Source organism: Capra hircus, chromosome 7 (assembly GCF_001704415.2).
Source record: "Capra hircus breed San Clemente chromosome 7, ASM170441v1, whole genome shotgun sequence".
Lineage (NCBI taxonomy): Eukaryota > Metazoa > Chordata > Mammalia > Artiodactyla > Bovidae > Capra > Capra hircus.
The window spans coordinates 20183521-20202088 of NC_030814.1; the positions used below are offsets into that span (position 1 = coordinate 20183521).

At 38.9% G+C, this 18568-nt stretch overlaps 1 protein-coding gene across 1 annotated transcript in view; it reads right to left on the reverse strand.

Annotated features, from left to right (window-relative positions):
- Positions 1-18568, reverse strand: part of ADGRV1 (adhesion G protein-coupled receptor V1) — a 542844-nt gene that overhangs the window by 311689 nt on the left and 212587 nt on the right. The window contains exons 75-77 of the mRNA XM_018050044.1: positions 14876-14993; positions 11557-11728; positions 4192-4434 (exon numbers count right to left, since the gene is read on the reverse strand). Coding sequence (XP_017905533.1) covers positions 4192-4434; positions 11557-11728; positions 14876-14993 — 533 coding nt within the window. The remainder of the gene's footprint in view (positions 1-4191; positions 4435-11556; positions 11729-14875; positions 14994-18568) is intronic.

Genomic DNA, 18568 nt, shown 5'->3' on the forward strand with positions numbered 1-18568 from the left:
CTCAGTCAAGGCATGCAGGATCTAGTTCCCTGACCAGGGATCGAACCCAGGCCCTTGGCATTCGGAGCTCAGCCTTAGCCACTGGTCCACCAAGGAAGTCTCAAAACATTGTATTTTATTCCTGTCAATTTACTATGGTGTTTTCTCTTTCAGTTGTATTAAAATATAACCATGTTGTGTTTTTTTAATTTAAAAAAAAAACATGGAGTTTTATAAATTTTCTAATCTCCCAAGATAAACTAGAGAGATAAATACACATCATACAGTGATGAGGTTAAGAAAGATAGATGCCTTAGAATAGATCAAGAAAGAGAATTAGAGAAGAACGCCATTACTGCCTCACAGAACTTCTCCAGTGGTGAGCCCACTAAATTTGAAGATGTGTGCGTCAGATCATGTATGTCCCTGATACAAAAGGTGCTAGGAAGTCACTGGAGGATTCCAGCAGGAGAGCGACACACTTTATTTCGTATTTTCGGGAGCATTCTGGCTCTTGTGGACAGTTAGGCTGCAGCAGGGGGAGAGGATGGAAGCAGGGAGAAGAGATGGGAGATTTTTACATTAGGTCCTGCAGAAAAAGGAAATAACGGTAGCTTTGGTTGTATGAGTAGAGAGGGTGAGAAGAGCTCAGACTGGGAATGTATTTAGAAGGTAGAGTCAGCAGGAGTTTCTGATTAATTCAGTGTTGTATGTAAAAGAAGAGGAGAATGAGGATAATTCCAAGCTATTTGCCTGGATGAATGGGAGTAAACTAGGGGAAATATTGCCAAGGGCGAAATAAGAGTTATCCATTATATACATGTGATATATATAAAGCTTGAGATGCTTTTTAGACAATTCCAATGAAGATGCAAAGTAAGAGCAATCAGATAAATGAGTCTGGATGGGGTGGTGAAGACGCTAGTGATAAAAATTCAGGAGTTCTCATTTTACAGATGATATTTAAAGAAAACAGGTGGGGATGGCCTAGCCTACAGAGTGAGTATAGGTGGACCCCAATATTTATCGGTCAGAAAGACTAACACAAGGAGGAAGGGATTGCCAGAGAGAAAAGAGTTAACAGTGGGAAAGTGTGGTGCACCAGATGCCCACAGGAGAAGAGCCGGGTTCCAGAGGCGGAAGTGCCCAAGGGTGGCAAAAAGTGAAAAATCAATGAACATAAAGGGTTTTCAAGAGTCTCTGCACCTGTATTCTTGCCTGGGAAATCCCATGGACAGAGGAGCCTAGTGGGCTACAGTCCACCAGGTCATAAAGAGTTGGACACGACTTAGTGACTAACACAACCACAGCCTAACCCAGTGTCTCAAAAATATTATGTAAAAATGTATGACAGTATAAAGTTATTAGAGACATTTTATATTAAAAAGAGAGAGAGAGTCTGCCTGTCAATGCAGGGGACAAAAAATAAAACTCTCTGTAGCATAATGGTGGGGGCTGGAGGGAAAGACTCGCTGAAGGAAGCAACACAGAAGTCTACCGGCTTCAGAATGGAGAAATTAAAACTATCCATTGAGGTAACCATACAGGAGTCAAAAATGAACTACATACATTAGCACAGGTGTTTCTCAAAAATATGTTGCTGAACAACAGAAAAAAGCACATCGTGAGACAAGACTGGAAGAATCTCATCTCCATAATTACCAAAACAGGTAAACCTAAACAGCATATGGTTTGTGGTAAAACTATAAATAAAAGCAAGGTAGTAATTCCTCGTGAAATTCAGGATAGAGGTTATCTGCAAGATGGGGAGAGGTTATCCTACCCTCTTAGGAATGCATGAGAGAAGGTGCAGGGTGGCTAGTGCTAAGCGTCTGATAAAGCTGCATTTCCTAAGTTACGTGGTGGTGGTTTTATGACTGTAAACTGCACATACACATTCTGTTCACTGTTTTTTGGTAGAATTCATAGAATTTCATAATATAGACGTTTAAAGGAACTAGAACAATCAAAATGTTCTCATGTTTGTAAAATAACATGTAACAAACACAAAGAAGAAGCACTATGCAGTTTAAAAGCAACAGTGAAAATCAACAAACAGCTCTTGATGGAATAATCAATGTGAGAATAAGAAGGAAAGACACATTCTTTCTTGTACACACATACACAAATGAAATATCTGAAATTGGTTTTCAAACTTGGCTTAGCTACTTATGAGTGACATCTTCATTATCTCAAGTCCTTATATCTTTACCTTTAGATCAGAAATATGTAGATGTGTGGGAACTTAGAGTATGTACATACTGGGAATGCTGACCTACTGAAGGTTGGTATACTGTATGTATACTACAGCTATTGTTTAAACTACATTATTAAAATCTGTTTAACATAAAATCAAGATTAGTATTATTGTAACAGAATAGCAACTTGGTTCATAATTATTTTCTCATACTTACTAGCTACTTGGAAAATTGAATTATATGACTTTCTCTTCTAACAATATCCCCAGCATTCAAAGACAGAAAATGCAAGAGCAATGAAGCAACGGGAAAACAAATAACATCAGACCAGAGAGGTAAATTTTTTCTAATTTTTAAAATTAAACCTTATGTTTTGACATAATTACAGATTCACTTGCCCTTACAAGAAATAGAAAAGAGTGGTCTCCTCTACCCTTCCCTAATATCCTTCATAGATATTAATAACATCTTGCATAATTATATCACAGCCAGGATATGAATGTTGATATAGTCAAGATACATTTTCATCACCACAGGGCTCCTCTATGTTGATTTGTATAGTGTTATTAAAATGCTATGAGTTACATGCTAGTGACAGCATGTGTTTTACAAGGAATCATTTGTGAATAACCTAGAAAGAACATAAATGAGTATGATAGAGATATTGGCATTCAGATTCTTCTTTTGGCATTTTCAACTCCCCTTCCAACTGAGTGTATGAACTAGTTTAAAATGGGTCTGAAATCTTTTTTTTTTTTAATCACTTCTTCCATTCTTCTGCCCTACAAAGTAGAGAGCATATGATGACATATATTTCATGGGAGAAGAAAGAACACATATTTTTTTCTCATTTCTCTTACCATCTTAAATGCTTAAAAGGAAAAATGCTAAAATCTCCCAATGAATCAAAATACTTCTTTTCATGCTCATACCACTGCAGGGCTATTTAGAATGAAGTTTATTTCTAGAGTCTCATGTGATAGAGTTGCATCTTCTGGCTTGCCAAGCTGCAGACTCTGTTATAAAGACAACTCTTCTTCCTGGCAAGCTTCCAGGACAGCTCACTACCCACAGCTACCGTCCTCACCTCCAATCCCTGACTCACAGGATTGCTACAGCAAACTGGTGGCACATATGTTGTATCTTATGCACAGAATGTTCTGTGTATTAGAGCCACTCAACAGTGACATAACCAAGCACACACTAAATAGCACTTGGTGTGAAACCACAACTTAGAAACCCTGAGGCCTAAAGTATCACCAGGCTTGACATCTTGAAACAGAAGAAATGGCAGCACTGTCCAGAATGGGAGTTATACAAGTCCAGGGGCAAACAGAGGGCTGCGGTAGGCAAGCTCCAAGCTCCACGATCATGCTTCAAAGGGAGCAGACAGACAGCTTTGTTTCAATATATTAGAGCTTTGCTCCCAAAACACAGTTTGAAACATACTGCTTCCTCCCTTTCACTTGATGTCACCTAATAGAAAGGATGTTAAAAGTAGCTGTGAGACAGTCTCCTGAACCCATGGGTTTGAAGAAACACAAAGATCACAGGAAACACACAGCTAGTATTTGAAGTCCTGAAGAAGATTTTCAACTAGTTCAGGTAAAAATCAGACCAAAGACCCATACTTTTTGTTTCTCGTCTTACCCAGTTACATCCTGAAGAAATTTTAAATCTGTACAGGTTTTTTTCACTTAGGTCATGTTTTAAAATGATAGTCTTTGTCTTTTTGTTTCTTTTGGAAAAGTTGATGATACATGTACATAAGACATTTTGCATTGTATAATCAACTTTTCCAAAAGAAACAAAAAGACAATAGACTACCACTTTAAAACATGACCTAAGTGAAAAGAATGGAACTGGGCCAAAGATAAAGCTTAATGTAATAGACATAATGTGAGTTATGATGGTATCATCAGAAAATAATATATCACATCTTCTCTGTTCCATGACACATGCCATATATGTTGAAGAACAGCTTCCTGTGTGTTGATGCCTGCTGCCTGCTTACCTGGGTGCTGAAGTTGACAGACATCACTAGTCCTGCCCCATACTCTCTGGCCACTTGCAGGCTAATGAGAGTGGCCTTCTTATGAGCCACCGGCAGTCGAGAACCCACAGAGAAGTACACGAGACTTGGAGGTTTCTCACGCTGTAATAATTTAATCTGTGCAAATCTGGCACTATTGTTTAGAGCTGCTCCAGCTGTTACTTCGTACAGTTCCACAAAAAAATCTATTTCACTTTGAGGTATCTGCCAATGAGAAAAAAAAAACAGGAGGGGGGGAATGATAATTACAAACAGATTTCTATTTTAAAATAATTCTGACATTAAGAAATAGCATCATTCATACACACTATAACAGAAATAAATATATATTTAGAGATACAGTGTATAATTACAGAATTCAATTCTTACGTTAGATTACCACGAGATTTTTTTTTTTTTTTCGGTCTTTCTTCAACACCTTTACTCTCTCTGGGAGAGCATCTCACTAGAAAATCAATGTCAGGAGATAATCTATGCATATACTTCAATAAACAAAAGGATACACAAAGTATAATGCACAGAATGAAAATGTTATCCAGTAGTTAAAAAGAATGAACTATTTCAATATTTTTCAACGTGGATGGATCCAAAAACATGACAATGAGTAAAAAAAATCAAGTTTGATAATGATATGTATGCCATGCTATGACAAATGGAAAATTTTTAATTACATAAAGCTTACTATATCTTGTTACTGGATACACATTTCGCTGAAGGGTAACAAAGAAAACAAGACACCAGGACAGTAGTGATCTCAGCTGGAGGGGTGGCCCTGAGGTCAGGGCAGGGTGTGGAGCTGAAAAAACAGGACAGGGGAGAAAGCAGCTTCAACTCTGTAAGGTTTCATTGTTAAAGGTTTTACATAAATTGGCCAAGTATTGATGGGTTAATTTAGTGGTCTCAGGCATTATTCAAAATTTCCCCAAATTCAGTATCAAGAAATCTAAATTTAGTCTGTTGGTTATGGTTTGGTCATGTTTTCCCTAGGTTCTGTGTCAACAGTCTCAGATAATTTATTTTCTAAAGCCTGCATTCAATTCTGTAACATACTGTTAATCATCCGTTTTTACTTATTTTCTCTTACATAATAATTGAGAAATCTTAGCATCATTTTTAGCTTCCTAGCATAACTCCAAGAAGCTAAACTGATGCACTTTCAACTGTATGTCTCACTGTCTAACTTGATATAATGCATCCTTTTTTTCTATCAGCCAGGATCTTAGTAATAGTTTGTTTCGTGATCATTTTAATGAGAATCATTAGGTCATGAAACAATACAACAAATTCTTCAGTATTATTCAAAATGATTTATATAGTAGCACAGTAAATGAACCAAATCTCTTTTTATTGTCTGAAGAAACGTATTTAGTTTTCATGTGATATAGATTTTCTTTATTTTGCTGATTAACTCTCAGTAAATGTTGAAATGAAGGTAAATGTTTTTCCCACTTTTGGCAAACTAAATTGGTAAATACAATAAACTGCAGCACTTGAAAAGTATGGGTAACTATATTCAACAACTATTATTCCCTAACGGCCAATGAGCTAGAGTTCACAATAATTTCATTTAACTAAGAACTTCAGAATATTACATTTCAACAAACTCTTGCCTTTTCTTCAGTATAGTATTTCTTCTCATTGTGATGATGATTAAAACATTACTTATAACTACTCTGAGTCAAAAAAATATGTTGTAATCTAAGTAGGGAACCATAGAAATTGAACAAATGTGCAGATGGGTGCCAAGACATAATTAGAAGAGACAAAAGGAATCTTTCAGTCTAACAACAGAACACTCGTTCAAAGACTATGCCTGAAGTATACTGGGAAAGCAAAACTCAACAGATGGTTATCTGAACCTCTCTGGACCTAAATATGACTGGAGACCTCACAAGAACTCAAGTTCCTTTCCTAGTTACGTCAGCAGCATTCCAAGATGATCTTTTGCCCAACTAGTATAAAATAATTTTTTTGTGGGCCCAGACCTGCTCAGAAGCAAGCAAAGTAATAAATAAGCAAGATCTTACTTAAATAGTTCTTAAAGAAATATGTGCAACAAATGTTTCAACAATCTGTTTAAACAGACTTTGTGGGTTAAGAAATGCATCCTAAGTTTATTAACTATGACCTTCATACATTTTGCTAATATAGACCATATGATAGAACCATAAACCATAAGATACTCAGCAGAGAAAGGGTGCATGAACTGGAATTCAAAAGACGAATTCTAATCTTTACTGAGTAATCAACCTGGGGAAAGTTACTTAAGTTCTTTATAACTTGAAAATAAAAAAACTGGATGACTATAGGAACGATAATTAGAGATACAGACACGACTGAGCGACTGAACTGAACTGAACTGAAGAGTAGAAAAACGATAAGTTGAGCGTCAGCAGACAGACTGGACTTAGGAAGAACCGCCATCAGTCAGTGGTGCAACTCTGCAGATGAAAGCATGCATTGTGCTCACTCTATTACGTTGCCACTCATCTACTACCAGTGTTTATGTGGCTACTACTCAGCTCCACTCCCATTCATTCCGAATAACAGTAATACCAAGCCACCCTATGAAGAGCCAACTCCTTGCCGAGAACCATGGGAAATACCTCTCATTCATTATTTCATTTAATATAACGGCCCTGTTATTAACTCCACCAAGTCTGAGAAGCTCAGGAAACCTTAGCAACTTGTTTGATGTCACAAGCTATTTAGTGGAAGAGTCAAAATTTGAAGCCCCCACCCCCCAAAAAAAGTTTGAACCCAGGTCTTCTATCATCTTATGTATGAACCTAACAGAAACAGAAGATATTAAGAAGAGGTAGCAAGAATATACAGAAGAACTATACAAAAAAAAATGTTAATGACCAAGATAACCACGATGGTGTGATCACCCACCTAGAGCCAGACATCCTGGAATGCGAAGTCAAGTGGGCCTTAGGAAGCATTACTATGAATAAAGCTATTTGGAGGTGAAGGAATTCCAGCTGAGCTATTGCAAATCCTAAAAGATGATGCTGTGAAAGTACTTCCCTCAGCATGCCAGCAAATTTGAAAACTTAGCAGTACACAGGACTGGAAAAGGTCAGTTTTCATTCCAATCCCAAAGAAAGGCAATGCCAAGGAATGTTCAAACTACTGCACAATCGCACTCAATTCACATGCTAGCAAGGTAATGCTCAAAAGTCTCTCAAGCTAGGGCTAGGGTTCAACAGTATGTGAACTGAGAACTTCCAGATATACAAGCTGGATTTACAAAAGGCAGAGGAACCATACTAAAACTAACAATATTTGCTAGATCATGAAGATAGCAAGAAATTCCAGAAAAACATCTGCTTCACTGACTATGCTAAAGCCTTTGACTGTGTTCATCACAGCAAACTGTGGAAAATTCTTCAAGTGATGGAATACCAGACCACCTTATCTGCCTCCTGAGAAATCTGTATTCAGGTAAAGAAGCAACAGTTAGAACTGGACATGGAACAATAGACTGGTTCCAAATTGGGAAAAGAATACATCAAGGCTGTATATTATCACCCTGCTTCAGTTCAGTTCAGCTCAGTCGCTCAGTCGTGTCCGACTCTTTGCGACCCCATGAATTGCAGCACGCCAGGCCTCCCTGTCCATCACCATCTCCTGGAATTCACTCAGACTCATGTCCATCGAGTCTGTGATGCCATCCAGCCATCTCATCCTCGGTCGTCCCCTTCTCCTCCTGCCCCCAATCCCTCCCAGCATCAGAGTCTTTCCAACGAGTCAACTCTTCGCATGAGGTGGCCAAAGTACTGGAGTTTCAGCTTTAGCATCATTCCTTCCAAAGAAATCCCAGGGCTGATCTCCTTCAGAATGGACTGGTTGGATCTCCTTGCAGTCCAAGGGACTCTCAAGAGTCTTCTCCAACACCACAGTTTAAAAGCATCAATTCTTCGGCGCTCAGCCTTCTTCACAGTCCAACTCTCACATCCATACATGACCACTGGAAAAACCATAGCCTTGACTAGACGGACCTTAGTCGGCAAAGTAATGTCTCTGCTTTTGAATATGCTATCTAGGTTGGTCATAACTTTTCTTCCAAGGAGTAAGCGTTATTTAACTTTAATGCAGAGTACTTCATGTAAAATGCCAGGGCAGATAAAGCACAAGTGGAAATCAAGATCACCAAGAGAAATATCAATAACCTCTTGTATTCAGATGACACCACTCTCATGGCAGAAAGCAAAGAGGAACTAAAGAGCCTCTTGATGGTGGTAAAAGAGGAGAGTGAGAAAGCTGGCCTAAAACTCAACATTCAAAAAACTAAGATTATGGCATCTGGTTCCATCACTTCATGGCAAATAGATGGGGAAAAAAATGGAAACAGTGACAGACTTTATTTTCTTGGGCTCCAAAATCACTACAGACAGTGACTACAGTAATGAAATTAAAAGACACTTGCTCCTTGGAAGAAAAATTATGAAAAACCTAGACAGCACATTAAAAAACAGAGACATACTTTGACAACAAAGGTCCGTATAGACAAAGCTATGGTTTTTCTGGTAGTCATATATGGTAGTGAGAGTTGGACCATAAAGGCTGAGTGCCAAAGAATTGATGCTTCCGAACTGTGGTGTTGGTGAAGATGTTTGAGTGTCGCCTGGATTGCAAGGAGATCCAAGCAGTCAATCCTAAAGGAAATAATCCTGAATGCTCATTGGAAGGACTGATGCTGAAGCTGAAACTCCAATACTTTGACCACCTGATACAAAGAACTGACTCATTGGAAAAGACCCTGAAGCTCGGAAACACTGAAGGCAGGAGAAGAAGGGGACGACAAAGGAAGTGTATGGCATCACCAACTAAATGGACATGAGTTTGAGCAAATTCACATCCATACATGACCACTGGGAAAACCATAGCCTTGACTAGATGGACCTTAGTCGGCAAAGTAATGTCTCTGCTTTTGAATATACTATCTAGGCTGGTCATAACTTTTCTTCCAAGGAGTAAGCATCTTTTAATTTCATGGCTTCAATCATCATCTGCAGTGATTTTGGAGCCCCAAAAAATAAAGTCTGACACTGTTTCCACTGTTTCTCCATCTATTTCCCATGGAGTGATGGGATCGGATGCCATGATCTTCATTTTCTGAATGTTCAGCTTTAAGCCAACTTTTTCACTCTCCTCTTTTACTTTCATCAAGAGGCTTTTTAGTTCCTCTTGGCAGATACCACCTGCCATAAGGGTGGTATCATCTGCATATCTGAGGTTATTGAGATTTCTCCCGGCAATCTTGATTCCAGCTTGTGTTTCTTCCAGTCCAGCATTTCTCATGATGTACTCTGCATATAAGTTAAATAAGCAGGGTGACAATATACAGCCTTGACGTGTATATTTAATATTTTATTAGTTTTAATATATAGGGTAATGTTAGCATATCAATAAAGTTCTGCCTTTAATTAAGCATATATTGATTTGTTAGTGCGTGGTAAACATTCTTATCTGTGCATGTATGTAGGAAGGAGTTAATAAAAAAATGCTAGTACTACAATCATTTCTAGGAAAAATACAAATTGTACCAAAAATAGGAATAAATTTTTAGGACCTGTGAAATGCATGCAAATGAAAACATGTCAGAAGCTAAAGAGTACCTCATACAGAAGGTGAGAAATGATGCAATTTATATTCATTCAAATATGGTAGAACAGACGAACTGCAAAGATGCACTAAGATCACAGATTTGTTATCTCATTTCTTTTCAATTTGTGCCACATTCCCTAGCATGTGGGACCTTACTGGGGATCGAGCCCATGGCCCCTACACTGGAAGGCAGAGTCTTAACCACCAGGCTGCTAAGGAAGTCCCTGTTATTTCATTTTTTATGAAGTAGGGCCCCCAGCTTGCCCTCACAAATATAACAAGATATTAAATGAGGCAGGTCTATCTTTTTTTTTTTTTAATTTCAGGTCTATCTTTTCAATGCCCCTATAGACCAGCTCAGTGTTTGACGGTGACAGGGCATTGGTTAAGGGGAAGCATCACTGCAAGATTTAAAGAACAAATCACTCTGTGGAAAACGCATCATGCTGAAAACATTAACTTGTAAAGCATGAACTTAAAAAACCATGTTGATCTCACAAGTCACGTCATAAAGTGGATCTCAATCCACTGTCCAGGAATTCTCATTTCAAACAGCTTCAGACAAGCATTAGGATCTGTGGTCCTAACAAAGAACACAGTGGTGATAACCAAGTAACCTGAAGTGATCTGAGACGAGTGGTCTTTCTCTTCTGGAACCATCAAAATTCCTACAATTCTGGGAAGATACAAAACTATGTATTACCATAACCTTAGAGAACATCAATACAATGCTTCAGGAACTCTCAGAAAGTGGAAAAAAAGTAGACAAAGTAGACAAAAAATGAATGAAGAGTTAAATCTACAAGATTATTATTTAGAATGGGTTTAACTACAGCTACCCATTTGGAAATAATTTTATTTGTGCAATGCTTTTTGTGCTGTTCAAAGTTTTTGGCATGTACAAAAAAATCGTGATACTTTTGAACATTCGAAATATTATGGCTAGTTTTTGCATTAAATATTTGAGTTTAATAAATTAAGTGGTAGACAAGAAACAACTGAGTGATCCTTGGACATTAAAGTATCATAGAATAGTCATTTTTTAAAAAGTGACACATGATCACTAAATGACTAAAACTCTGTTAGAACCTCAGCGGCCAATACCATTTGAATAATGCAGATTCCATTAGAATGAGGAGAAGAACGCCTGGCTCCTGGGTGCCATGTGCAACATGAACCAATAGAAATTGATCCAAAGACTCAGTGAGCATGGCCTCTGTGCTCTTTGGTAGATCACAGCTGACCTCCCTAACTAAATGGATAGCGAATAAGAAAACTTTCATGTTAAGGATGAAATCTATGGATACAATACAATGTAATCAAATCTATAGACATGATTAAAGGAAAAGAACTAAACATTCAGAATAATCAGAAATAATACTAGTTGGGCTGAAAATGACTCAAGGAACCATCCACCCTGTGAGCAGGTGGGCCAGGAAGAATCTTGGAAATGACAAGAAATAGGACGTAAAAAACTGATGAGCTTTTTCATTGCTGAGATACAAGTGACTTACAACATATGTAAGTCTCAGGTGTACAACTGATGAGCTTATTTACAGAAACTCAGAGAGACTCAGACATTGCAGCTAGGTGGACACAAAGAATCTCCACGTAATGTGCACATGTATATGTGTCAACAAAGTAGCTTGAAAATGACTAATTTTAAAGAAGTACAATCAGAATTCTACAACACCGGGCCTCATTGTTTCTTACCTTTCCAGGCTTGAGCTCAATGGTGATCAAGCCCTTTGTTTGGCCTGCCATGCAGACAGTGGTCCCTGCTACAGACAGAAGCTGATCCACCAGGCTCACACCATCTTTCTGGAGCACAGCAGCTGTTTTGTTAAATGTGACTCGCCAAAAGACCTTGACATCTTCGAAGGCTCTAGGAACAAAGCAAAACCTGTGCCAGTGCAGTCAAAAACTGCATTATTCCTGAGGCTAATGTAGAATATATTACCACTACGTCTGAAGTGCACCTCTTCATTCAATACCAGCATTCTCTCTCCCACTGAGAATGTTGAAAATAACCAGTTCTGCCCACTACAGTTAAGAAATTAAGGCCAGAGTTTACGTGGCATTCTTTGACCACACTCCATTCAGTGATGATTAAGTATTTATTGAAATATAATTCTGGATGTTATGTATCAGAAATACGAAAATAAAAATTATAGAGAACCACTGCCTTGAAGTAAACATTCCTCACTTGTCTTTTAACAAGAACCTTTCTAAAGGAAAAACAGTACTGCTAAAAATGGTCGTTACTATAAAGGACAAGAGATGATCTACCTTTTCTGATAATATTTAGACACAAAATGGAAAAGGTAACACTGACACATGATTCTGTCTGCATCCAAAGTGCACGTACATCATGAACACTCAGATGTGTGCTATACTGTACTAAGCTGTAAGCAAAATACTGGTGATCCAAGTCTTCCTAAATAGTAAGTGGTTGTACGTGCAGAGTGACAGAGAATAGTAAACATGATGAAGTGATGACCGACATAATCTGACATCTGCATGGTACTTAGTTAGCTCAGTTCGTTAGATAGTTCAGTCGCTCAGTCGTGTCCGACGCTTTGCGACCCCATGAATCGCAGCACGCCAGGCCTCCCTGTCCATCACCAACTCCCGGAGTTCACTCAGACTCACGTCCATCGAGTCAGTGATGCCATCCAGCCATCTCATCCTCTGTCATCCCCTTCTCCTCCTGCCCCCAATCCCTCCCAGCATCAGAGTCTTTTCCAATCAGTCAGCTCTTCACATGAGGTGGCCAAAGTACTGGAGCTTCAGCTTCAGCATCATTCCTTCCAAAGAAATCCCAGGGTTGATCTCCTTCAGAATGGACTGCTTGGATCTCCTTGCAGTCCAAGGGACTCTCAAGAGTCTTCTCCAACACCACAGGTCAAATGCATCCATTCTTCGGCGCTCAGCCTTCTTCACAGTCCAACTCTCACATCCATACATGACCACAGGCAAAACCATAGCCTTGACTAGATGGACCTTAGTCGGCAAAGTAATGTCTCTGCTTTTGAATATACTATCTAGGTTGGTCATAACTTTTCTTCCAAGGAGTAAGCGTCTTTTAATTTCATGGCTGCAGTCACCATCTGCAGTGATTTTGGAGCCCCAAAAAATAAAGTCTGACACTGTTTCTAATGTTTCCCCATCTATTTCCCATGAAGTGATGGGACCAGATGTCATGATCTTCGTTTTTTGAATGTTGAGCTTTAAGCCAACTTTTCCGCTTTCCTCTTTCACTTTCAACAGGCTTTTTAGCTCCTCTTCACTTTCTGCCATAAGGGTGGTGTCATCTGCATATCTGAGGTGATTGATATTTTTCCTGGCAATCCTGACTCCAGCTTGTGTTTCTTCCAGTCCAGTGTTTCTCATGATGTACTCTGCATATAAGTTAAATAAGCAGGGTGACAATATACAGCCTTGACATACTCCTTTTCCTATTTGGAACCAGTCTGTTGTTCCACGTCCAGTTCTAACTGTTGATTCCTGACCTGCATACAGATTTCTCAAGAGGCAGGTTAGGTGGTCTGGTATTCCCATCTCTCTCAGAATTTTCCATAGTTTATTGTGATCCACACAGTCAAAGGCGTTGGCATAGTCAATAAAGTAGAAATAAATGTTTTTCTGGAACTCTCTTGCTTTTTCCATGATCAAGCAGATGTTGGCAATTTGATCTCTGGTTCCTCTGCCTTTTCTAAAACATCAGGGAGTTCACAGTTCATGTATTGCTGAAGCCTGGCTTGGAGAATTTTGACCATTACTTTACTAGCATGTGAGATGAGTGCAATTGTGTGGTAGTTTGAGCATTCTTTGGCATTGCCTTTCTTTGGGATTGGAATGAAAACTGACCTTTTCCAGTCCTGTGGCCACTGCTGAGTTTTCAAAATTTGCTGGCATATTGAGTGCAGCACTTTCACAGCATCATCTTTCAGGATTTGAAACAGCTCAACTGGAATTCCATCACCTCCACTAGCTTTGTTCGTAGTGATGCTTTCTAAGGCCCACTTGACTTCACATTCTAGGATGTCTGGCTCTAGATTAGTGATCACATCATCATGATTATCTGGGTCGTGAAGATCTTTTTTGTACAGTTCTTCTGTGTATTCTTGCCATCTCTTCTTAATATCTTCTGCTTCTGTTAGGTCCAGACCATTTCTGTCCTTTATCGAGCCCATCTTTGCATGAAATGTTCCCTTGGTATCTCTAATTTTCTTGAAGAGATCTCTAGTCTTTCCCATTCTGTTGTTTTCCTCTATTTCTTTGCATTGATCACTGAAGAAGGCTTTCTTATCTTTTTTTGCTATTCTTTGGAACTCTGCATTCAGATGTTTATATCTTTCCTTTTTCTTTGCTTTTGGCTTCTCTTCTTTTCACAGCTATTTGTAAGGCCTCCCCAGACAGCCATTTTGCTTTTTTGCATTTCTTTTCCATGAGGATGGTCTTGATCCCTGTCTCCTGTACAATGTTACGAACCTCATTCCATAGTTCATCAGGCACTCTATCTATCAGATCTAGACCCTTAAATCTATTTCTCAGTTCCACTGTATAATCATAAGGGATTTGATTTAGGTCATACCTGAATGGTCTAGTGGTTTTCCCTACTTTCTTCAATTTAAGTCTGTATTTGGCAATAAGGAGTTCATGATCTGAGCCACAGTCAGCTCTCGGTCTTGTTTTTGTTGACTGTATAGAGCTTCTCCTGGCATGGTACTTAATAAAGTATTAAATGTTCAAGGCAGCCCTAATCAGGGCTCAATCACATCCAACTCTTTGCAACCCCATGAACTATACCCTACCACGTTCTTCTGTCCATGGGATTTTCCAGTCAAGAATACTGGAGTGGGTTGCCATTTCCTACTCCAGAGAAACTAGAGTATTTGAACACTGACATAAAATTCCACGTCACTTTCTTCTACCAACATTTCATCCTGCTTCTACCATTTTATAAATGCAAATTAAACACTACGTAGACACACAGGATGTTATGTCTTCTATATAGATATAAACAAACCTGTTTGGCTGCCTTGTAACAGTAAGTCGCAGACTGCTCATCTCAGTTTCTTCACCCAGCTCCAGTCTACTCTGGGACTCCTCACTGAATCCTATAATGCCATTGTGAAGATCACTCCCTGGAAACAAAAACAGAAGATGATGATATACCAAAGACTTTAAAAGGTCTTCGTTTCCCTCATCTATTCAGCTCAGATGGTATTAAAGCGAGAAATCCACAAGTGAATGGGGCAGGCAGGAGCTACAACTTTTAAAAGATCTTTACCCAAAACAGACTAGAATCAAAATGATCACGTCAAGGTAGTTGACACTGTGAGAACAAAGGACCTAAAGAAAGAAAACATCAAAGCCTGCAGCCCACACTGATACACACACTCATCTCTCTCTGATGAGGCTCTACTTTTTATTTCAGTCCCTGATACTGCTGTTTAAAGTCAGCACATCCTGATAGAATATAAGTTCTACTGAATAGCCATTGTTTTATTTAGCGCTGTATCCCTGGTACCAAGAACGGTGTCTAAAAAATATTTAGTGAATCCATGACCTTCGTCTGATTGGTTTACTTCCCTATAAGAAAGTTGACCAAAAGACCGCTGATGTTAAACATTTGGTTATTTTCCCCAGAGAAAAAACGGAACTATTAAGGAACTCTTTGGAATCTCAGAGTAAAAGAAAACTCCTCTGCGCAACTCTTGAGGTTAGAGGCACCATCATACTACACAACTGTGTCAAAAACTGGAACAAACCTGCAGCCCACACTATGCTGAAGTAGTCACTCCAAACCCTGGCCAACACATAAGCTAGCGTCTCAGACAAGAGACATTATCAGTAAACAGTTCCTGCTGCTTTCTATTTCTCAATAACTCAGTTTTGCAAAGTGATTCTGAAAGCAAGGACCCAGCGGAATCAGCCTCAAAAACCACCGGTAGCCATCACCTTGAAACCTGAAACTCCAAGTAGACAGAACTTCTGCAAGGAAACAGAAAACTACTGATCTGTCTCGAAAGTGCGACTAAATGTGGAGCCTGCAACTTAGGGACATGCAGATGATGGGCTACTCTTGTCCTGGGGGCTCGTGGGTGTTTTATCTCAGCCATTGCCCATCCTCATCCTCACTAATTAATCACTATGACTGCGTCTTAGTCCTGCATTGGAACATGACCTTAAGTCTTTTTCTTCAGCAGAAATTCTTCTCTTGTCACTTTGAGTAGGAATTTGGTCTCTCAGTTAACAACAAACAGATTATAACCATCTCAAAGCAGAACTTGCATTTTTTTCAATGTAATAGTGACTAGCATGGTCCTAAGGACTATAATACTTTCCTTGCAGCATCCACAATGATAAACTTTATGTCCAGTTTCTAGTAAGATGAATCAAGACTTCCAGAGTGCCAATGATCAGAAACAAAACTAAATAAACTATTTTCCCCTGATTTGTCTTGAGCGTTTGTTCTACTATCTAAATGTGAAACGATTATGAAGGTTAAAGATAAGAGGAATCAGCAAAATTAATGATATAGTTAAAAGATAAATACTAATTTAAAATAAAAAGCCAGGTAAGGAGAAGACAGGAACATTCACAGAGTAAGGGAAGTCAGGGTATTTGACGTGCAAAAGTGCTGATGAATTACACCACATGGCTCTAAGAGGAGTCAATCATTTGCCACATGTATAAGACGCTTGGTGTTGAGCAGAGAAGAAAAACATTAGAGAACTTCACTGAGGCTCAACTGACTGACTGGTAAGTTAGGTTCAGAGCTGGCTGATGGGAACTGCCTGATGAGTTAGACTCAGAGCTGACCTATGGGTAAGCACTGGTATGCCGTACTGACATAGTATTAGTGAACCATGTTGGTATGTGTTGGCATGCCAAACTGACTGAGGAGCACGTCCATCCCAGTTGGAACACAGCTGCTATCCTGAGTCCCTAAGGGACCCTAACCACCACCACCCTAACCAATATAACATCTCCCATGATCCAGTAATGGAGTAACGCTTCAGAGAGCAAAAAGCCTCCATCAACTATTGTGATTGGTCTGTACCTCTGTCAAACTACTTGCTAAATATTTTGACCGTCAACTCTGATCTTATTCAAATAAATATAACAAAATATTTATGTCATGGAATGGGGGAAGAGACTGTTGATTTAATTTTAAAAGAAATATATAGGTGGCATTAAGTTAATGTGAATCAAACTCAGTAAATAACTTGGAGAACAGAATCTGCATTTACAATATTCAATAAACTGGATGATTAGGAATAAATGATAATTGGTATAAATTTGCAGGGTTACATAAATGGGACGATGTTGGGTATAAGAGGAAGTTACACGAGTGCAAAATTATGACTGAATTACAACTGAACAGCTAAAATAAAATTCTAGGAAACACCAAATCCTGTAAGTGGAACATAAATATGTTTATTCTAAAAGTTTTTTTTTTATTAAAAGAAAAGCATAAAGCATAGACTGCTGCTGCTAAGTTGCTGTTAAGTCATGTCAGTCGTGTCCGACTCTGTGCGACCCCATAGATGGCAGCCCACCAGGCTCCCCCGTCCCTGGGATTCTCCAGGCAAAAACACTCGAGTGGGTTGCCATTTCCTTCTCCAATGCATGAAAGTGAAAAGCGAAAGTGAAGTCGCTCAGTTGTGTCTGACTCTTCGCGACCCCATGGACTGCAGCCCACCAGGCTCCTCCATCCATGAGATTTTCCAGGCAAGAGTACTGGAGTGGGTCGCCAGTGCTTTCTCCGAGAGCATAGACACTAAATGATTTAATCAGGGCCTCTAAATTAATGGTTGAACTAAGTCAGAATTATATACTTCATGATTTTTAATTTTCTTTCCACTATACTGTTCTATTATAGTGTCATCTGAAACTCTAAAACACTGTGTAAGACTTACTAATGTTTATACAAAAGGGTAGACCAGGTAAGAATCATGAGATAGCCTTGTCAATACTCTAATTAGCGTTAAGTATATTGACAGGTTGAGCTAATCCACTTAAAGAAATACAGTATGATTTCAGAGAAAAATTGCAAATCATCACTAAAAAATTTTCAAACATGCACATATACACAACACAAACATTCCCAATAGTACAAAAGTTATATAAACTACATTGGTTCAAAAGCAGAACAAAAGGGAATAGTTATAATCTATTTCCCTACAGACATAAACAATTTTCTGACAATGACATCTTAGACTTTGCAATTGATTAATAACTGTGGTCAGAAAATTCAGAATGAGATTTCAAAATAGGACAGGCAATCATGTTGGGGTGATTAAATTAAGTATTTTCCAGAAGATATACATGAATTTAAGCATTTTTAAGCATTTCTGTATATTGCGGAAGTACAAATGTATAGAATGTTTAGTTAGCTCTGAGCTAAGTGACATTTACAGTCCGTTAAACTCTAGCCTGGCATCTCAGAACAACATGATGAGTTTCTGTTAGGGTTTCATGCCACCGGAAAACAAAGTTTTAATGATCCACTATGAGTGATTTCCCTGGTGGCTCAGACGGTAAAGCGTCTGCCTACAATGCAGGAGACCCAGGTTCACCCTCTGGGTCGGGAAGATCCTCTGGAGAAAGAAATGGTAACCCACTCCAGTACTCTTGCCTGGAAAATCCCATGGATGTTGGAGCGTAGTAGGCTACAGCCCACAAGGTCGCAAAGAGTTGGACACGATTGAGC